This window comes from Polypterus senegalus, chromosome 11 (genome assembly GCF_016835505.1).
Source record: "Polypterus senegalus isolate Bchr_013 chromosome 11, ASM1683550v1, whole genome shotgun sequence".
Taxonomy (NCBI): Eukaryota; Metazoa; Chordata; class Cladistia; order Polypteriformes; family Polypteridae; genus Polypterus; species Polypterus senegalus.
The window spans coordinates 94639915-94663723 of record NC_053164.1 but is presented as its reverse complement, the minus strand read 5'-3'; the positions used below and the strand labels follow the sequence as shown (position 1 = coordinate 94663723).

At 35.1% G+C, this 23809-nt stretch overlaps 1 protein-coding gene across 3 annotated transcripts in view; it reads right to left on the bottom strand.

Moving 5' to 3' along the window:
- eml3 (EMAP like 3) overlaps positions 1-23809 on the bottom strand; it is a 265243-nt gene that overhangs the window by 16945 nt on the left and 224489 nt on the right. For all 3 annotated transcript variants that reach the window (XM_039769278.1, XM_039769279.1, XM_039769280.1), the window contains 6 exons: positions 19744-19878; positions 17834-17972; positions 8829-8980; positions 7468-7593; positions 6534-6665; positions 5681-5748 (listed from right to left, as the gene is read on the bottom strand). In XM_039769278.1, the coding sequence (XP_039625212.1) occupies positions 5681-5748; positions 6534-6665; positions 7468-7593; positions 8829-8980; positions 17834-17972; positions 19744-19878 (752 nt within the window). The remainder of the gene's footprint in view (positions 1-5680; positions 5749-6533; positions 6666-7467; positions 7594-8828; positions 8981-17833; positions 17973-19743; positions 19879-23809) is intronic.

Genomic DNA, 23809 nt, shown 5'->3' with positions numbered 1-23809 from the left:
TCTTTAGCGCATAAAACACAAGATATCAGACAGATGAGCTTCTCTTTCATTTGTAAAGTTGAAATCACATATACTTTTGGATAAGCATTCATTGGTTGTCAGCTTTCCCTCATACACAGTTTGCCCCCTGACATGTTTGATTTTATCATAGCCAATCGCAGACAGGTTTAGAAAATGGATGGATGGATAAACAAATATTTAGAATACAGATTAAAGACATCAATAGTTCTCTTCTTAATCTTAATTAATTTAAATGGTTCAATTATAGCCTTGGAATGTTCTCTTGCAAATGACTACAGGAACCTCAAGTCTGCTCCAATGAACATCCACAAAATGTACAAAACCACAGAGGGACACTCTTTCTGGGTAACCACAAGCCAAGATAAAAATAAGAACAATTTGGCACAAAATCAAATTTACTGCAGTCATAATGTTACAGTGTTTTCCACATACTTTTCTTTAATAATTAAAATTTTTATTTTTGCCGTTTTTAACCAGGTCAACTTACAGTATGATTAGGCTTTTATTGCTGAAATCATTTTCTGTTTATAGAATTAAGATCTAATGTAAGCTAGATGTTAATTCTTCTACAGGGCTTGAATTTCAGCCCAGAAATGTAAGCACCATACATTTTAATTAAAGATTCCAACACAGATTAACTTTATAAATAGGTAAAAATCTGCTGCTTTTTCAAGAAAAAAAAACCCTGAAATGAAACCCTACCATTAATGCCAGTTTTACTCAAATTAGTTCAGAAATAAAAATATAAAAAATGCATGTCTGTCACTTATGATGTACTGACATGCTGAAAGGTTCTTGCTTTGAGTGACCGGTAACATTTTCCCAATGGTTATAACTGAAAGTTGTGGTTGGCTGAAAAAATGTGTCCTGTACTTATTTCATCTGCTTATGCCTTTACCCAAGTCCTGAACACAGTGCAGCCAGGACTGCTTGTGTTCCATTAGTTTTTTATTACTTGTACTATACTAATATACCACTTTGTGTTTTTATTGGGTGTCACAACTTTTGTTTGTATTTTGAGTGGATGGTTGCTAGAACACTACATGGTTGCTGGGCACATGATACACAAGTAATTCACATGGTGGCCATGCTATTTAAGATGGCCACAAGACTAACATAGTGTCAAAATTTAAATGCTAATCTATAAGCTCTCTTAAATGTTACAGTCAATCTATGGCCTTCTCTTGTTTTGGCCCAGTCAATGTCTGAGTTCCACCTTCTCATTCATTCAATTTATTTACTAATTTATCATGTCTGCACTTTAATGGAAAGATTGAGGCATTGCAGGACAGCTGTAGTTTTAGCCCTATGGTCCTTCTGCTCTCTCAGCGACTCGTTGTTTATTTTGTAAGTGAAGAGATGCTCACCAATAAATCAGACAGTCATGGAGGAAGGAGGGATGCTTTCAGTTATCATGCTTAGGCGTTATCATGGTGTTGAAATGGCCCTCCTGAAAGTATTCAATAACATCTCTCAATAATATACTGACTCATCATGGTGACGCATCAGTCCTTCTCCTCCTTGACCTGTCCGTTGCCTTTGACACTATTGACCATGAGATACTGCTGATGCGGCTTGAACATCTTGTTGGGCTTAAAGGGGCCGCTCTTAACTGGTTCAGGACATATTTAGCTGGTAGACACTTTTCAGTGACTTTAAATTTCTCTTTTTCGTCTACTGTTCCTCTTAAATATGGTGTTCCTCAGGGATCCATTTTGGGTCCTATTTTATTCTCTATATACCTTCATCCTTTGGAGCTATTTTTTGGAAATGTAACATTTCTTTTCACTGCTATGCTGATGATACTCAGGTTTATATTCCTGTCTGCAACTCTGCAATAAATCAACTCCACAACTGTCTTTCTCAACTAAGATCCTGGATGGCTAATAATTTTCTTGATCTGAATCAAAATAAAATGGAGGTGCTTATAGTGGGTCCATCAGCTAAAGCCCAAATTGGTCTTGGAGTTCTCGGCTCTTTCTCTGTCTTTTGCAAACCTCAAGTCCGCAGTCTAGGTGTTATCTTCGACAGTAACATCTCTTTTGAGAAACAAGTAAATTCTGTTGTCAAGAGTTGCTTTTTCCAGCTTCGTCTGTTAGGTAAGATCAAGCCTTTTTTATCTTCTAGGGATCTTGAGAAAGCTACTTATGCTTTTATTTTTTCTCGCCTCAATTACTGCAACTCCCTGTATTCTGGGATTAACAAATGCCTGATACACAGGTTACAGTTGGTCCTGAATGCTGCCGCTCGTTTTCTGGTTGGGGCAAGAAAGTATGACTCTGTTTCTCCTATTTTAGCTTCTTTACACTGGCTGCCTGTCAGTTTTCGAATTGATTTTAAAATCTTGTTGCTAGTTTTTAAATCTTTTCATGGGCTTGCTTCTGCCTATTTATCTGAATTGTGTGTTTTACACCAGCCATCCAGAGTGCTTAGATCTTCTGGTCAGTTGTCTCTTGTTGTTCCTCATACCAAGTGTAAAACTAAGAGGGACAGGGCTTTTGCAGCTGCTGCTCCTCGCCTGTGGAACTCTCTACCTCATCATATAAAGGAGTCGTCTACAATTGAACAGTTTAAAACAAGATTAAAAACTCATTTCTATTCACTTGTATTTTGTGACCTTCAGTAATACTGATGGTTTCCTCTTTGTGATTATATAACATTACTTCTATTTATTATGTATTTTATTTTATGTTCATATATTTTATTTCTATTTATGTTATTTGTTTGTATTCTTTTATTCTGTTATTATAAAGCAGTTTGGCCACAACATTCCTATACTGTTTTAAATGTGCTATATAAATAAATTACATTGACATTCAGTGGCTGTCCTATTGCTGGACATGTGATAATTTAGGTTAGGAAAGGAAAAAACATGAGCACTTTTATATAAAAGAAGCAATGTTCTCATAGCAGTTCAGATTATTACTAAATTATTTACTAGAAATTAAAATGCTTCCCACTACTGATGATAATAATGTCATTTACTAGGGGGAGAACCGTTGCCTCTGCGTTTGCAAAAACATTCTTTAATGCAGATTCTTTAACCCATTTTAAATTTGTGCATCTGTATCTGAAAGGATCAAACTCAAGTTTTCAAATCTAAAACAAAATATAGAAATTACAGACTTTAGGTATTGTAAGACATAATGACAATAAATGATAGTTTGTAGGTTCTTTTTATTTTGAAGAAATACAAAACAATGATAATGTGTCCACTTAAGAAGTTGAACTGAACACAAATATTATCTAAGTTATGTTTAAAATAGTTTTTATAAGTTTATAAGCCAATGTATATAGTGATTGGTAACACAAACATAGACAACACAGGCAGAAATTAAACCTACAGATTGGAATAAACCTACCGAATAAAACAAATACACAAATCTGTGGCCATTCATTATTCATTATTATTCATTAGGCTAAATTCACTCCAGTTATCCATGACTTTGCAAAATCAATAAATTGTTCATTTTGATAAGCAAATGCTGCTGAATGTGGAAAGCTAATTTGCCTATTTTTTAGACCACCATTAAAGTGACCCTCAATAACAGTGTTTCCTGCAAGACTGTCTTTGTACTTTGAGAACAGAAGTCTGACCTTATCTTCTCCAAAATGTTATACACTCGTATCATTAAAGGCAAATGGAAAATATGGGACGGTGTTTAAAGCTGGTGTCTCTTGGATTTTAATCCCTTGGGTTTTATTTCCATGCCTGGTCTTTGTACTTCTTTCTTCCTTCCTTCCTTCCTGTGTCTGGGGTGGTTTCCCTTCAGCACTTCCGACTACTTTTTTATGGAAGATTAATAGGCAAGTCTAAAATGGCATCATGTAAGTGTCAGTGACAGTGTGTGTGTGTGTGTGTGAGTGGACCCAAAGATGGACTGGTGTCCAAGCTGGTTCCTACTCTATGTGCAATGTAGCCATCACAGACTTCAGCTCCCCACCACTGTGAATAGAACTAGGCAGGCCTGAGAATGTAATGTAACGCTGTATTATAAGAGGCATTGTGGTTTTTAATTTGCCTGGCCAAGGAAATAACACAAATGGTCATGTCAAAGCAAGTGGCATCTAGACCTTTGCTTCAGGGAACAGTTTAAATATGTCTCATGCTGTTCCAACTATTTAATTGATAGTATGTTATATATAAGCAAAAAAATGTAACATCTGTTTGAAAAATGTTTTTTATTACTTTTAAATAAGTATGCGTGTCATCTAAGTAGTTATATTTACTTCCCAGCTTTTCCTTGATGTCTTCTAAATCCCACATGATAATTTTTTTCTGCGGTTTATTACTCAACTATTAATTCTTTTCACTTTACAAAACAAGATATATACCAAACCAAAAACAAAAACAAAGCAGGAACAAAACCATTGAATTTGTGTACTGCTACTCCAGAAATTAAACTGGAAAATGTTCATTTAGTAGATTTATTGCCATATTTCACAAGGGCAAAGGAATTCTTTTGTAACAAAATTAGGCTGTGCTGTGAGAGTAAGCATTTGAACAAGAAGAAAACTGTTTAAGGATGATATGACAGCTTTGAAAGTGAAAATCTTCACAGTGCTGTGTTTGAAAGTGGAGCTGGAGATGGTAAGTAGAGATGTTGATTTATTTCAAAGAGTTGTTAAAATGAGTCTGTTAGCACAGTGCCATGTTTATGGGAAAGTCTAAATTGAAATTGGGGAGGATCTCTTACAGGTTTTAAGTAACATTAATAGTTAACAATCTTATCATGAAATGTACAAGACAACATTTAATTTTCTGTTTTTTACAGTAATGAGTTCAGAAACTTGAAGGATAGGAGATGGGCCATTTCTTTGCATATATACTATATCTTTGGGCAGTAAATGGAAGGGAGCACCTCCCAACTCAGGACAATTCCAAGAAGAGTCCAAAGTACTAAGGAAAAAGGAGTTTATTCATCAAAAAGTTCTCCAGGAAGAGATATACTCTACAAATTGACAACTCAAAAGGACAGATACTTTGGGTTGTCTTTTGACTGGATTTGGGCATGAGTATCTGCAGAGAGAGTGTGGTGCAGAAACTAAGAGTGATTATTTTTTCAGTTTTTGATTTTGTTCAGAGGGAAGGAGTTAGAAGAATCAATTGCTTGTTTTTCTGTTTTTGTTGTTGTGTGTGTATGTATGTATGTATGTATGTATGTATGTATGTATGTATGTATATGTTCTGTGTCACAGCAAAGGATCTGTGTTTTAGTAGTATTTGACACTGAATTGTCATAGTTCAGGCACATATATAATAAAAAGGAAGTGCTGATTATACATTCTTTGGTCTGTGCCTCAATTTCATCCACCACTAATTAGCTCAGGTAATGTCTACCCATGCCCAGAATCTGACCAATGTCAAAAGAAATACAGTATATAACCCTCTGAAATGTAACACTGAGTTTTGATCTATATGGTTTTTGCATAAAAAATACTGGTATAGTCAAAGTTCAAAAGTAAGAATGGAATCCAGTCCTACTTCTCATTCTGTGCCAAACACAGAAATGGTTTATATTAATGAAAGCATCTGACATTCCTAACAGAACAATGAAAATACTCTTATAGGGCTTGCACAATGATATTCTCAGTACTAGATAAGCTTGAAGGGATATGTATGGAATTTGTTTTTGAAAAACATACACTTGGAATTTACCTTCCTGTATTAAGACCAACAGCAACAACATTTCCATTAGGGTGGAAGTCTGCACACAGACCAGTTTCCTATAAGACAAACATTACAAAGCAAACCTTAGAAAAGTACAGATCTACTGTCAGAAATATATCAGATTTTCCATATAGCAGTACAATGGTGCAATACTTTAAGTAGTTTTACTTTTTTGCATCAATAATCAAGGTGAAATTGGTTCCTTGACCAAAACTATTATTCAGTCAAGGGTCATTATTCCATTAATGAAAATGGTTAGTCTATGTAAAATAAACATTTTAACAATTTCATATAAAATGTAGATACTGAATCTACTCAAAAATGATATGGTATTAAACCTTCAGTACTTCTTGTATTTAGTAAGACTATGCTATTCAGTAGTTTCTATATATGATCAGTTTGAAAGAAATAAACATAATAGATTTAATGCATAATATATTTACTAACATATTTAATATTTAATTTTAGAAGATTAAAGGCAATTCACATCCATAAAAACTGAATACATCAGAAGAGAAGGAGCTATTAAAAAGGATAAGGCCAAATGTCACCAAGATGTTTAACTTTTTTTAATATTGTCTTGTATAATTTAAGGTGTTACACACTTTTAAATTTTAAGTTAGTTGGCCAATAAAAGGTGTCATTTTGCTTGACTGCTCATTCCATCCATAATAGCTAACATGGTACCATACTACAGTCAGTTACACAAAAATAAAGTTAATAAATGTGAAGAACCGCTGTAGTCATTTGAAGAAAAGCATCATCAGGTTCAGAATTTTAATACAACACAAGAAAACACTGCGTTATCTAGCTAAAGAACAAGAATCCAATTTCTCCTTACCTCTAGTGTTGAGCTCCATTCCAGTGAGTGGTCCACACCATTCCATAGGCACACTTGCTTGTCATGAGCACAGCTCAGAAACATGTTCTTAAATGGATGAGTTGCTAAACCCCATAATTCACCTGTGTGGCCCTGTAGGCACAAAACATTGTGTCATTTTTTATCTTTATTGTCCACAGACTCTTCTGCTGCTTGTTGTTCATTCCAGTTTCTTATTCAGACAATTTTACTTTCAGATGGATTTCTTATTTATTTATCTTATTCATAATTTCATAAGTGTTTTTTTTTTTCAAAACTGAAGTGAATATTTCAATAAAACATTTGTTTTAGTTCAACCTGTATTATATTTGAAATTATTCCTCGAGAGTTTCTATTCATTAAAACATTTTTATATTTAAAAAGCATGTACAGTAGATGCACCTCTCGCTTTGCCTGGTCAATATTCATTGTTTGAATTAAAAATGTGTTAAGTAAAAAATCAACAGTAACTCTACAGAATTTTGTAAAATACTTTCACAAATAAAGTGTGTAAACTAGCCAGCTAGTTATGAAACTGGATATATTACTACAATATGAAGAGCTACCTGAAACCTGACTAGAAAAGATAAAATACATTACAAGCTACACAAATCCCCTAAAACATGCTTTATTTAGGTACAGTTATATGTAAGTTTTAACTAAAATAATTATATTTGCCATGTGACAGTAACAGCGTGGAGCTTTTGTTCTCTTGTTAATAGGAAATAGCAGCAAATCACTTTGTTCGCATCCTAAGAAAAATCAGCTTTGCAAAGCATATGCAAAGGCACTTTAAGTTTAATTACATGGAATAAAGCCTTCCAAGAATCTTTCTTATGATCATGTGAAATTACTTTAGGTACTATCTCTAAATTGAGATGCAAGAAGCTAATAGATTGCAATTTCAAAAATGTACCTGAACTATTGGAGTGAACCCATCTGAGAATTTCCCACGTAGAATGGCATTTTTGGTGGTACCAATGAGAAGCTCCCCCTCTTTAACCTCAGCTATAGTTCGCACTGCTCCAAATTGTTCTGGAATCTGCACATATATAAACAAATAAAATATTTCTACAATATGGAATAGATTATATGTTTTGTTTTTTTTTCTCCAGCCTGAATATTTGATTCAAATTGTAATCTCCTTGTTTAACCTACTGTAGTTCCCACACTGCTTTAATCACCAATAAAGAATGTAAAACAGAAAACATGATTATCTCATTACCTTTCACATAATTCTGAGATTAGCCAATGCATACAATTTACACCAAGTGAAGCCAAATCTTTTTGCTCTCAGTGGAGACCACATTACATAACCTGCATGTGTTTAAAAGTATTATTAACACAATATGGATAAAAACCAGATATTATTCAAACATGTACGGTAGATCAAACACAAATTGAACTTTGTTAACAGACATTTTCCACAGATGTCAAAAAAGATAGAAATGTCATTCAACATATTAATTGCTATCTGGAGCCACTTATCTCTTCATAATGGAAATGCTGGAATTAATTATATGAAATATACAGTACAGAAAGTTGTATTGAACAGAAATCTCTTGTCAAAATATTTTATGGTATGTTAATGTAATGAGCACTTTAAAATATTTCCTATAATGAGTAAGGTTTTTAATTTTCCAAAGTAGTCACTGTTACTCTGTTTATGAGCCTTTGACCTCAGATTTACATGTCGTTATGTGTGAGAGGAGAATGAAGACAATGGGAGGGGGAAAGATGGCTTTCCACTGAATAAAGCACATAGAGTCATCTTCATAAGATCCTGAGCAAAATGTGCAGGTGATTCGGTAACATGAGAGAACCAGTACAGAACATTTGTGGCAAGACATTCAGTAGTCTTGTTTTCTTTTTAGTTACATTTACTTTATTGTTTATAAACAATATTACAAAGCCTGAAATTCTGCAAATGCATTAAATGCAGATGTCATTCCTCCCATGCTTCCTTCAATACAAAAATAAAGAATGTTATGAGGATGCCAAGCTTTACTATACACATCTTATTAGTATTTTAACATGTATCAAACTGATTTTAGATGTGCCTCTTGTACATTTATATTATACTATGAGTCACTCTTGTTGCTCACACTTGTATTTTGCTTTAATTGTTGTGTATAAAATGTTCCTCATTTAGCATAAGTTTTCATATTGTACACCAAGAAGATAACATTGTGTATTTTAAAGGTGCCACCATATTTTTTGGGATACACAACGATGAGACCAGCTGAAACTTAAATAGCGGAATGCATTAAGACATACCTCATCTTCCCTGTCTAGAGTCAGGTCTTTGCTCCACCACATAATTTTTCGATCTTTGCCGCCACCACTAAGCAGAGCACCACTCTTGAGAAGGCAGAGAGTGAAGATGCTGCCCTCATGCGCTTTAGTCTGTCTCACTATCTGGTAAGTCTCTGTGAGAAAAAGAAAATGAAATACAATAATCTGTAAATACCATTCCATGAGCATCTCGCTCTACTCAACATAATTCAAATAAAACTTACAAGTATGCAATCTACTGTATTAACTTAAATGTAAACATAAAGCTTAGCAGACTGGTCTTTATTTGCTGTTGAACAACTACTGTTAAAGCCTTCATATATTCGCAATGCTGGCAGCTTTTTAAAGCCGGTTGAAAGGTAATATGCCATATTATCTAGGAATATTTACTTTATTAATATTTAAACTACTAAAACAGAGTAAGAAACATAAGTAAGACATACTGTATTCTTCAACAACTAAATATAAATGTAATTTGTGAGAGATGGATGGCAGCTTATCCTGGCCAACACCCCCAGGGTGCTAGATGGAGTTCTCCCTGCAGCACGGAGGTGCCCCGGATGCCCGCAGGGCATCATTGACAATGGAGTTCATCTTCACAGCCCTACTGGATACCGTGGGGGCCGCCAGGGAACACTGCAGGGAGATACGAAGATTGTTTCTATTATTGCCCGGAAGTACTTACCAGTTACAGGGACGGAAGAAGTAAAGTACTTCCGGGCTAAATAAAAATAAAGAGTTTTCATCTGACCCGGAAGTGCTATGGAATCACATGGACTGAGGGACAGAAGCACTTCCGAGTCAAGGACTATAAAAAGGACAATGGGAAACCCAGCAGACGGAGCCGGAGTTGGGAGGGAGCGTGACGGAGCTGCTGGATGGAGAGGAGGATTGATTATTAGTGCTATTGCATTGCTTATTGGTTATTATTGTGTATTGTGGAGGTGGAGGTGCTTTGTGTACAGTGTAGAAGAAATTAAAATTACTTCTGATATTTTTACCTGGTGTCTGGACGTGTTGTCTGCAGGTTACACGGGGCAACAGCGACCCCTAGTGTCACAAACTGTTGCAACCACGGTAAATAAAGAAAAAGAAGAGCTACTTTTTAGCAACAAAAGTGAAAATTTACAGAAGAGTAGCTACTGTATAACAGACTTACACATTTATGACATTTTCAGTGCAACAAATGGTAAATATGTATTTTTAGCTCAGTTTGCATGAATTATTGTAGCTTTCAATATGGAAATGTGATAAAGTTTTTGCTTTGTATTTAATTATTTTAACTAAATATGATTACCTATGACAGAATATTTTATTCTCAAGACAAAAAGTAAAAATTTAAATGACTCTAAAAAAGCAATAATGGCTTTATGTAATAGCTTTCCATATCCAAATATGTAAACATTGATTTGGCGTTCCATAAACAAGAGATGATTGGAAAATGTTGTAAGATAATTCCAGTTTAAACTTCTATATTTATCAATTTGAAAAACAATTGCAGGTGGTTGCAGTTCGGGTCTGTGTGATGTACTAAGGATGTGAACGGGATGCATCATTGCAGACTCCTAGAGTAACGAGGACAGTGTAAGGAAGAGAGAAACAGATAAAAAAAAGTTTTATATTTCTGTTTCAGTATTTTAAACTATTTATTGGGAATTTCTATTTAATTGATTATTTGCACCCCAAAGAAACTTTGTTGCTTTTATGGCACAGATTTTAGTGGATTTATTTATTCAAACTATTTATTAATTTATTTATTGGCATGCACTGTTTTATAATATTTTTGCACTTTGATTCCTTGTTTTAATAAACTCTGTTCTGATTTTAAAGTCCCCACTTGTCTGGTCATTCGCACCCTGGCCCATCTCGGTTCATGACTACCAATGTCCCAGAAATGAGTGTAATTCAAATAGCTGTGGATCTGGGGCATCACCATATCTGAAGTGTCAACGCCTTGAGCCATACAATAGATCTTGGGACACGGGGAATAACCACGTCAATTTGGAAATATTTTTGAAAATGTGGGTTTTATTCAGTCTTCTTCCATCACTATGTTTGCCTACCTAATCAAAAAGGCGGTCCATCTAAAAGTGAATTGACATTAATGAATTAAACAGCACTTAGGGGACAATCCATGGCTATGCAAAGACAAATTTAAGAATCTTCACATTTACAAAGTGAAGTGATCAAAAAGAAAGGCACAGAAGCACATAGTTCCAGTGTTCCCCTGTTGCTGGGGTTCAAATTTCTCATTTAGGATGTGTTTTCTTCATTTATATGTTAATATTTTTGATTATTTAGTTTCTTTATGTCTATACATCTTTCTCTATTTCTTCACCAATGGACTATCCTATAAAGGCTTAGGAATATACAGAATCACTTGCAGTTCATTGAATACAGTTGGTGGTATGGTGAGTTCTAGTGATTGTGCCTTTCTTTTATGGATTAACTGAATTTTAAACCCTTGCTCTGCTTTTCAAGCTCTTTTCCTGGGTTTGTGTATTGGGATGTTGCCTTTATGCAACACCTACTGTGCCTTTTATGCTCTTCAGAGCTTCACTGCTAAAGAGCACCTTTTAATAAATCTTATATTTATAAAGATCTTGTTTTTGCCCTTTCATGAAAAGCTTTGGATACAATGGATGGTCATTTCCGTGATTATTGTCAAGCCCTGAACAAGTGCTTGTTTTAGATTGTAAGCTAATATACATAAATCATTACAATCATGATGTTTTTTATTCTGTCTTTAGTTCTTAATGCGGAATTTCATGCAGAAAAATAACATTATTTGTGATTGCAACAACTGTTCATAAAAACAATAGGCTTAGGCTAATCTAACACTATTTCACCTTTATTACTTGCCTTATGTTTCTAAATATATTTATATTTATTTTTGATTAGGTTTAATTGTACAATTAATACTTCATTGAAAAAAATCCTGATTACTATCATGACTGGTATCATGTTGAAAAGGCAATCAAATGAATCATATTAGCATTTTGATTGCCTTTTCAGCACCTTCCCTTTTTTGCTGCTACATGTCATCTACTGTTTGTATCTACCAAAGAACATATTTTTTATTATCTTTAATTGTTACTGTATTTTATTGTAAATAGGTAAAAATGTTTACATTTATTATAACAGAATTATATGTTTAGTATATTTTAATGTTTTATAAGATTATTCGTGTAAATAAAAGTTGCCGAAAAGTTGTCCTTTCCAATGACTGACAGCAAGCATCGAAATACACTTTTATTTTTTTGATTGCAGCTCGCCTAAGATAAATAATTTTATTACAAATTTTAATTTCTGTCATAAATGTTAATAGTGTTTTAAATTATTTATAATTATTTTATGTTAAATATATTTGGAAGGAAAATTCTTTAACTAAACATTATTTTCATTTACGACTAGCCTACAAGATACTTTAATAGCCTTTTAATGTTGTCACACATGTGCGACTAGGATAGAGCTGAATGGACCAAGTGGAGGTGATTACCCGCCTGGCCAGGGGGTGGCGGGGTGCTCTAAACCTGTTTATGTTAATTTTGCAGATCAAATACGGGAAAACCTGCCTGATTCGACATCACTTCCTGTTCTGGCTCCCAGACTGACATCACTTCCGGTCCCAGTCCCCAGACTGAAGCCACTTCCAGGTCACAGACTATAAATCCTCCATATTGCCAGACCAAGTTTAGTTCATACTGGGAACTCAATCCAACAACATCAGTTGTTCATTTAAACTCTTTTTGCAGCTAGGAACAATATACGGGTGGCTGCCCCAAACCTTTGTTAGTGTGTTGAGACTCATTATTTTACAACTAGCCATGTGCGCCCAACTACGTTGCGCGTGTTAAAGTTGTCTGTGAAGGGCTCCCTGTTTAAACGCGGCTACCAGTCGTGAACTGGGCCATTCGTTGCACAGCATTATGATTTTTTATAAGGGAAACAAAATTACAAAAGAAAACTCTTGGATATTGATTCGATAGGAACAGACTACTTGGAATCACTGTCCGAATAGTAATTATGTGGTGGTGTAACAGCATTTCTGCTTCTGTCCGTTCACAGTCCGTCTCGTTTTCACGACGTTATCATTTCCTCTCACGATGTCTTCTCAATCTTTCTCCAATCTCGCAGGTTGCTTTGTGGCAATTCAAAGAGTAAGGCAATATACACGGAGCAATGGTTATAAAAGGGGGACACATAGGTATCCAGGCTCTTTAAAGCATAAATAGGGATCACGGTACAACTGTGAGACGCGCAGCACTCGCCGGCTACAACATAACAATAATAATTTCCGGAACATGCTGTTACGTTGTCATTCATTTTATCCACTGTCTTTCTTTCGTTCATATGTTACGTAGGCATGTAACTTTTATCTTCGGTAATCTCATTCTCTAACCAGGCCTCAGGAGCTAACCAGCGTAACACTGTCCACCACCCCTTTCGTTATTCCGGCACATTGTTGACATCCATGAGTAACAATAACGTACTAAACTGGAAGGTGGTCTACGCATGCGTGGAATTCACGGACAAACAAAGATCAAGATCTAAATGAAGATCTCTTTAGTTAATTTAAAGCACAACAATTTGTTTAGTTTGAATGTCTGTGTTTTGAGGTGTGAATGGAGTACTACAGTCTTCAGTAGTATAAGCCTGAAGCAGATTCTTAATGCAGTGCCTATGTTTTAGCTGTCTCTCTACTGCCATCTAGTGCTTCTTCTTCTAATTCATTCGCGGACAAACAAAGATCAAGATCCAAATGAAGATTATATATAGAGATGTTTATTTTAACTATTATTTTGTATTGAGTTACACTATATTTTTAAACTAGCAGAATACCCGCGCTTCGCAGCGGAGAAGTAGTGTGTTAAAGAAGGTACGAAAAAGAAAAGGAAAAATTTGAAAAACAACGTAACTTGATTGTTAATGTAATTGTTTTGTCATTGATATGAGTGTTGTTCTCATATCTATCTATCTATCTATCTATATATATATATATATCTATATATATATATATATGTTGTTTTCATATCTATCTATATATATATATCTCTATCTATCTATCTATCTCTATATATATATATATATATATATATATATATATATACCCGTGCTTGGCAGCGAGAAGTAGTGTGTTAAAGAAGGAAAGAGAAAGAAAAGGAAATATTTTGAAAATAACGTAACATGATTGTCAATGTAATTGTTTTGTCACTGTTATGAGTGTCGCTGTGATATATATATATATATAGCAAAATACCAGCTTAGCAGCGATGTCATGTGTTAAAGAAGTTATGAAAAGAAAAGGAAACATTTTAAAAATAATGTAACATGATTGTCAAAGTAATTGTTTTGTGTATTTGGCAGCGTCACAAAGTTTTTTCGTCTAGCTGCATCAGAAAATGTACCACAACGCCTGACATGCCTCCTTTTAGTGTTTTCTCACAGCTTGGATTGCTGCTGTCATATATATATACACACACACACACACAAACACACACACACACACACACACATACATATATATATACACATACATATCTTCATATCTACATATCTATATACATATCTACATATACACAAACACATATATATATATATATATATATATATATATATATATATATATATATATATATATATATATATATATATATATACCTATCTAGGTGTATAGCTTTGGTCACTGAGTGCAAGGGAAAAATAATAAAATATAGTCTATAAGTTATTAAACAGTAAAACATTAACGCTTTAAGAAGTACAGGTACATTGAGCACTACTGGAGTGGTTTCAGGTAAACTACATTTTAAAGACTGTGTAACACAACAGGTAAGTAACTAACAGCAGCTAAAATGTATATGGATCATCTCTCGGTAGTTGATCCCTTTTGAAAGGCGCTACACGACGGCTGTGGTATAGAAATTACATTTTCTATGTGAACGCTCAAATTTGTGCCTGTGGTAATGTGCCTTACCGGCATTTAAAGAAAATTAGTTTTGTGTCCTCTGCAGTGTTAAGAGAGAAAGGCTTTGTTTTGGGATAAAAGGAAAAAAGGTGTAAAGAAAGGAAAGTTGCCTTTTTCTTTTATATAGTATAGAGATGTGTTCGCTGACGTTATGATCGCCTTGTGTAGACTGGTGAGACGCCCCGCCATTAATCGGCTGTGATGGCACTGTCAGTCCTCCACTCGTGTGCGTGTTTTCATAATCCGAGGTGAGGACCTCATAATCGTATCGTGCAAAAGAAAGTGTGAATCGCCTTAATATTATTTTGCCGTGGTGTAGAAAAGGGTCCCGTGTTTGCACTTGTCTGGGCTATAGCGCAGGGGAGGATGAAAAAATTAAAAGTGCTCACTTTGACTTAAAGCAGAAGCGCAGTCAGCGTCTCAAAGGCCGGCACAGCTATGCGCGCTGGCTGCTCGACTTTGCTGGGCAGGAGACCACAGTTTTGCAGACACGCTCATGATATCAAAAGTCTCAGCGCTCTTTGGAGGTCATTCATATATTATATATATAGCAAAATCCCGCTCGCAGCGGAGAAGTAGTGTGTTAAAGAAGTAATGAAAAGAAAAGGAAACATTTTAATAATAACGTAACATGATTGACATTGTCATGAGTGTTGCTGTCATATATATGCCTGCCTAAATAAGTCACCCTCGCTTTGCTCTTACTTTATTTACCGCTCATTTAATCATGGCTATTGGCGGAAAAATTATAAAATGGAAGGAGGATGGCTTTACCAAAACAATTATTGATGGCGAATCGATTATTCATAAAGCTTGAATTGGTGATGTTTTTCTGTGTTAACCTCATATTTTTTCAGACTTCTTCTCAAACTAAGGTGGTGCGAGGATAAAATGAATCGGGATGCGCTGATCAATGTAATCGTGTGTACCAGGAAATCATGCATTGACAAAAGCTCCCTTTGCTTGTAATGCAAAGTGTGATTAAATGCATTATTTTTAACGTTATGGAGCACATGCATCGAAGCTTCTCAGCTGTGCTTGTGCTAAGAAAAGGACAGATTTTAAAAATAACGTAACACGATTGTCAATGTGACCTTTTGTAAGTAGTGTCTGGAGGATTCAGTGTGGAGAAACTCTATAGAGACAGCGTGTGTATTAACTTGTGGATTTTTCTGTGAGTATTTGGTGGCAGTCTGACAAAGTTGCTTCGGAAGACGGCATTAGCCGCAGAGCTCAGCTCAGACCGAAATTAGATGAATGGGAGGGGAGATGATGACGTGACTCCCCACCCGCCTTAACTGTCAATCCCCCACAAACACAGTCTCTCGGAATTTGCATAAGCACACCCCTTCACCTACAATTTTAACTTAGTTATAAAGTGATCAAAACTCTCGCTTATATCCTCGCCCTCTCATTAAACTTGTATCCCGCATTACCTGTGGGCATGTGAAACGCCAGCGGTAGCCTGTCTATGAACTTAGTTTAAAGTTTAGGTTTACACCTTGCTTTCTTTCCGAGGCAGCAACACTCATGAATATGGTAGTATATGTCACTCGCTTGCTTCTTATTGTTTTTCGCTGCGTTCTCAATTATATAATGCATGTTTTCTTAAGCGCTTTTTGCAGGTCTTCCTGGTTTTCTACGCACTGCGTTGACAATCAGTTCACGTGATTACGTGGGAGGCGTGATGATGTCACACGAAACTCCGCCCTTCCAGCTCAACTCCATTACAGTTAATGGAGAAAAATACCTTCCAGTTATGACCATTAGGCGTAGAATTTCGAAATGAAACCTGCCCAACTTTTGTAAGTAAGCTGTAAGGAATGAGCCTGCCAAATTTCAGCCTTCTACCTACACGGGAAGTTGGAGAATTAGTGATGAGTGAGTGAGTGAGTGAGTGAGTGAGTGAGTGAGGGCTTTGCCTTTTATTAGTATAGATTATTCATTTTTAAAAATCCCCTTCTCATAAAGACACCCAAATTGTTTAGACGATGTAGACTAAAGTCTCTTCTGGGGCCCCTTCTGGGATTACAGGCACTGAAGCATAAACTTCATTAGTTTCATAGTAGATTTGTCCCTGACACACACAAACCAGAGCCAAAAAGATAATCTTAAATCAATGAAAAAAGGTAAAGCCTGAATTCATGATCCAGAAATATTTCAGTGGAACATTTTGGTTTGAGTAGAATCCAATAAAGGTCAGCTAGGAAGTGCACAATGCAACCTTTATATTCTTGACTTGGATATGTTATGCTTCTCACACTTCCTGTTAACCTTGCCTAGCAGCAAGCACATCAACCACAAACAAAACTCCTCAAAATGGCAGTTACCACAAGGAAATCAAAGTGGTGTTGTGTGAGAAAGTTACTTATTTTAAATATTGTTAAAAAATCACAGGCATAGAAATAAATGTGACCACAAGACACCTTGACATCTAGATTTCCTAGAATAAGGTCTAAATATTTTTTGATGTCAAGGAGAGCTTATTAAAAATTATTAAAATAAAATCTGATCGTGACAGGCTTTTTGTATGAATCAAACAAGAAACCATCAGCAGCCTTGCATTCCCCTCAAAAGTTCAACCAGAAATACATATGAACAGAACAAGGTTGGATTGTGTGACATCATGAATGGTTACTCCAGAAACCTACACAAAATTAGCATTATTTTCATCCTGACTCTACTATTAGCTCATCTATAACAAGTGTTCACTACAACACTGAGGAGGCAGTGAGAACATGCTACATGTAAAAGAGGAGGTGAGCAAAATCTAACAGAATGGGGGAACAAAAACCATCCTTAACAATAAAAGTCAATGGCAAAGAGGTTAAAATAGTGCCAGTTGAGAGTATGGTTGTGTGGCTAATCTATGCCCTAATTTTTCAATGTACTAACGCATGAATTTGCTTGATACCCCTAACTTTATTCTGCTTCAGGCTTGTTTACATCTTTTTTAATGTAAATCAAATAGTAAAATACACGTTTCAGTTAAGATAATTAAATATTATCATTTAATGTGTACCTTTTGCTCCTTTACCCAAGGTTTTGGTATCAGCAGCAGTTTTTCCCCAAGTCAGGATATTTCCTTCTGAATCACCTGTCAGGACATCACCATTCTCGTTGAATACAAAACACTGGATAAATTTCGGCTTCTTGTATTTCTGAAAATGCAGGAAGAATGTATCACACTTAACCTCTAAGTATTATTAGAGCAAGAAAAACAAACTGCTCCAAACATTTGTATTAAAATTTGGATGTATGATCTTGGATGTAAGCAACTTCTTATATTCTCAGTATTCAAATAAAACAATGAAACAGCATTTTATCTGATCATGTGGGACCCACTCTTCCAATCAGGTGTGGATTGCGTAGATATATACAACTTCATTTACAAATTACACTTAAAGTTGAATTCAGGATTTTATTTTTATTCTATTTTTGAATGTCCTTCATAATCAGACATCTGTTAAGATATCTAATGAGAACAATTTTAATATTTATAAATAATTAATATTATCTGCCTCTATACGCTTTCAGTCACTTGAAACAGATGTTGGTCCAAACAAATTAACACCCACCCATCCATCCATTATCCAACCCGCTATATAATAACTACAGGGTCACGGGGGTCTGCTGTAGCCAATCCCAGCCAACACAGGGCACAAGGCAGGAAACAAACCCAGGGCAGGTTGCCAGACAACCGCAGATAAACTTACACTATCATCTTAAAATTGTCTGTTTAGCAAATATCTGCCAGCAATTTGTTCTTCTCTAGTGGAACCAATTGAATCCGATTTCTCTTTATGTTTCTTTGTCTTCTGTTGTCTTAGTCAAAACTATGTCTGCGTTCCTTGAGAATATTCAGATTGTATTGTTTTTTCCTACCTTCTTTGATGGGTTCAATTAATATTGTGATAACTGATTGTTAAAGTGGCAAAAGACAAGATCAAAATTCAGATTCCACTGGTTTTAATGAATTTTTCAGATTATCTGCTAAAACACTTTGATTCAGCAAGTTCTGTCAAACACTTTAACACTGCTGAAAAACTTAACTTCTTGTAATTTTCAACCAAATATTCAAAGACTACAAGAAAGTCCAGCCTGGCAAGGGATTATCTAGTCAATAAATTGCAATTTATTTAGGCCTCACTAAACAGTTTCCTTCAAATGTCTTGGCTGGAATGTTCAATACAATTATAATGGCATTGCATCATTTCAGTGTGTCTCTAACAGAGAGCCAATCATTTCATTTATTCAACCACACATAATACACTTAAAACTGAACAATATTATCACTTTAATTTGTACCCATGATCTTGACTTAAGAAGAAAATCTAAGCTGAATTTTACACTAAGTTTTGCATTTATCATTAAGCAAATCATTAAGTTCTCACTTAGCATCAGCTCCTTTTTCTGTTGCAGAAAAGAGCCATTGTATCTCAATTCATTCTGCACATTATGGCATCATTGATTGATTACAGAAACATAATCATATTCTAGAAGTAACAGAAATGAATATCTCTTTGCTGTAAAACTTGACTTCAGCAAATCGACAACACTGCTGTGAATGTATTTTGCAAATTATTGGCAAAAAACAAACTTTACTTTTCACTACAATTGTGTTTTTGTGGTAGATAATAGTTGCTAATATGGATGATTTTAAAAGTAATACTTTATATACACATTGCTTTTACATTGTTATGTTAATTACATGATTATGTACATTCATACAAAGGCCTGGGCGAAGTGTGATTTATTATTTCACAGAAAAATTAAATGGAGTGCAGACTCTGTCTACTGAATCAGTAATTAAAGCTGTGCGTGTGGCTGTGTATGCTTGCTGCTCACATGTACAAACATTTTATAAAGAATGACCACTGTCGTCAGTTACATAAAAAACAAACAAATGGCATTGCCAAGACTGGTTCTTACCCCAAAAATGCCCTGTTTTTTAGTCAGAGTGCCAGCGTTCCAAGTCCAGAAATACACATGGGACTTTCCACAGCTAATGATATTATTGCTATCAGCAGGGTTGAATTCAACAGCAAACACAGCTTCATTGGTGCTCTGAAACACAGGAAAATGCAAAGGTAGAAAAAATTTGTTGCTAAGTTTAGCAGACAACACTCCAGTGTTAAGTGCTGCATACAGCAGGTATTAAATATATTCCTGTGGATAGCTGTAATCATTTTATGATACAGTAAGAAAGCTTTATGGACTTATTTTGGATCATTTGCCTCTAATCAACTCAAGAATACTACAATGCCAAAGTGAAAATGAAAGTTCAACAGCTCCTCCTAAAGTAAACAAAAAAACCTATATAATTGATTTCTCTTATCTTCCATGGCACATGTACTGAAAATAAGTGCTAGTGCAACCACCTGCCCATGAAAGTCATGTTAGACACCTGTCACTCAGGTCCAGATGCTTTTGCTTAATTATATATAAAAAGTGTATGCTAACACGCTAACAGAAAAGCACTTTCAATCTCCTCTTATGTACACATTTCTTACAAACACACCCATCTTCACCTCTTGGCTGCAACAGTGCTTGGAAATCAAGTGTCACACAATGGATTAAGATTGTTTAAAAGCATCAATGGTACTGAGGGAAATCTAAAAGAAGATTCTAAGGAAACTGAGAAACTAAGGTATAGTTGTTAATCTTGGTAAAACAGATCAACCTCCAAACTAGAACATCTGGATGAGAAAGACATTGGCCACAGTAGGCCACCAAGCAGACTAGAAACTTTGAATATATAGTATAAAGTTAAGGTTATTTGTCTCTAAGAAAATAAATATACAGTTAAAGATAATATTTAGCCTTCATCAGGACACACTGTAGCTGTTATTTTGTTATACCGCACATTTAAAAAAAACAATCTCCATTGTAAAGCATACTAGCAGCACCCATACTCTATGGGAATGCTTCTCTACACCTGGCATAAAAGATTTGTGAAGATTAGTGATTAGCGAATCCCTTGCCGCTTGCTTTGCCATGAGTTCAGCAGAGTTATGCAAATGATTTGGTACTCCTCTAAACTTCTCAGAATTATTTGAAGTCACTAGGAGAGGAGGTACTGGACTAGTTTTAAGTGGATTACAATGGTCCTTTAAGTGTCACTGAGGGCTACAGAGGCATCTGCCAACTATGCTGGACTGATTATTGTGGGCAGAAATGTGATGATATGGGCTGTGAGGCAGAAGTGCTAACCCCCATGTTACTATGCCTCTAACAAGCAGATGGAATGAATACTACAAACAAAATGCAACAAACAGCCACAAACTAGCAATAAGTAGATAAAATACAGATCATTGTGTTCACAGTGTTGCAATCTTGGGACACAAATTAACTGCATGGTCCTGGCTCATTCCATTGTAAGAAGTTATGGCTCCGGGCACAGCTTCCCATGTCTCTGTGCAGATACTTCACACGTTTTTCTTTCACCAAGAAGAAAGAAACACCTTTTAAAATAGTAATAAATCTTTGGTTATTTTTATTCATTTATGGGGTTTCATTTTGACTTGAGAAGGGGGAGGGGGAGGGATTCCTCTATGCTTGTTTTGAGATCAGCCATGTGGTACTGAAGTGTTACATATCCAGTGGCAGTATTTATAATATTTTAATTATGGTCAGCTAATACAGTGTTGTTCTCACACTTTATGGTTCTGCAACCCAGTTTTGATTTTTTATATTTATTAATGACCCACTAACAGCCAATGCAAACGCCCCTTTGATTGAACAAGCATGATTGGAAGAGTGGAGGGGGTTCCTGCTTGGTGAAATGAGAGCGACTAGAAGAGTGGGGTTAGGGCTACCCCTTTGTGAAAGTTAGAACTGTCAATCACTCTCACTCTTACAATAAGCCTGTGTGAAAGTTCTGTGCATGGCTGCTACTGCTCCATGAAGTCACTCTGACCTTGCAAAGCATAATGGGCCACTGGGAAAAAAATGTTTGACTTGGCCAGCCCAAGGCAAATTTCCAGGAAAATATTTGTAGAACAAGGTCACAGGCGAACACAACATACTTGCTGTGAAATGTACTTTAGTGAATTTTGCAGATCAACACTAGTAAAAAATATGGAAAAAATGGTAGCAGCAAATATCAAAAATTCTGGACAACAAAATAATACATTTTGAACTTAGTTAAAGATTCCAATCAACAGTATCTACAGTGAATTCAAAATTTATTCTCTGCACAAGTTTATTTTCACTATGAAATTTGAGTTTTTGCACTAACAAAATGGTAAAAGCATCAATTAACCATTGCAATATTCACAAAATAATCTACAGGAAGCCACATGATCATCCCTGCGGGGTTAAAGACTGCCACCAGGGGAGACAGGCAATGCAGTGAAGAGCACCACCGCATTTGTTTTAAAATGGAGGAATCTTACAAACTAATTTTTCCCCCAAAAATAACAGTACACTATTTTACAATAGTGTGCAATCTGTACATGTGGATCAATACCCGAGAACACAGTTGGTTTAGTGATTACATTTGGATTGATCCCATGTTAAAATACAAGAATAGGAAAGGTATTTTTTTAGATTTATAAAAAATGCTTTAATTAAAATGCAATTGCCAGTGGCAAATTAATTTATACAATGATTGTGAAAAAAATAACTTTGATTTGAAATATCATATCATTTAATTATTAGTATTATAATTTTTCAAATATTAAGGCTAATAACACCAAAACAATTTTAAATATAAAATCCAAAAGGACAAAAAACAATAAATAAAAGGACATTAAGGATAATTAAAGGAAAAAAGATTGAGGTGGGGCAGAGAACATGCCACTATCCATTTTCTATAACTGCCTTTTCCTTGATAGGCTTGCAAGGAGATAGAGACTAAATGGGGTGCCAGTTCATAGCAGGTTGCCGTGCATGTCTATCTTTTATTCTGTGCTGAATGGCCTCTAGTATTGGTATTCAAATCAGTAATACTATCATTCTTTTATTTTCAATTATTGATAGAAACTGCTACACTTTTTAAAATTAGTTTCCCAACAGAGAATCAGGAGGAAAGTATAAAATATTTCCAAGTTAATCTAGCATGGTGTCTGTTATTTCCTCTTCATTACTGAGTATAATGGGAAGTTATATATACAAATAACTGCCAGTTACCTGGAAAAAGTGCTTGCTACTGTGAATGTCAGTAAAGGAATGTAAAATAACAACAGTTTCCATCAAAGAAATCTCTCACTTTGACAAATGTAATCTCCTTTGGCTAAAAGGCTTCATTAGAGAGAACCAGCATTGTGAAACCATTTACTAAGAACAAGATTTCATCATTCTTATACAGACCTTTTCCCAAATATTTACAATATTGCTAAGGAGACCACCATAAATGCTAAAACCCGTTCATAAGAAAATGAAATGAATAGGCATTCAATATGGCAGATAAGAAACATAGTGTAGATATAGAATGAGATACAATTTTAGTTTGTACACACCATATCTAAACATGGGCATCCTTTTAGAATTCACCTTCTTTTAAAAACACATTTTCATTCAAACTTCATGGTGATCTACTATGCCAGGGAACTGTACACTACACACTGCTTCCAGTATTTTCTTCCAATACAATATTTAGTGTGAATACAGTATTTTGTAATTATCAAAAATTATCAGTCTTTACTATTTTTTTACAGATCATACCAAACTAATTTTATGCACTACTTTTAAGGTAATAATCAAGGAATAAAAATATACATATATGCCATTATTGGTTTTGCAATTAAATGTAGCCATTAACCAGTGATGTCTTTTTTCACTTAAGAAATCTAGCAAAAGTTAGACCTCTTATATCATTGAAAGATGCTGAGAAATTAGTTCACGCTTTTGTTTTCAGTCCACTAGATTACTGTAACGCACTCCTCTCAGGAATACCCAAAAAGATATAAATCGACTGCAACTAGTGCAGAATGCAGCTGCTAGAATCCTAACTAGGAAAAGAAAATCTGAGCACATTTCTCCAGTTTTGATGTCA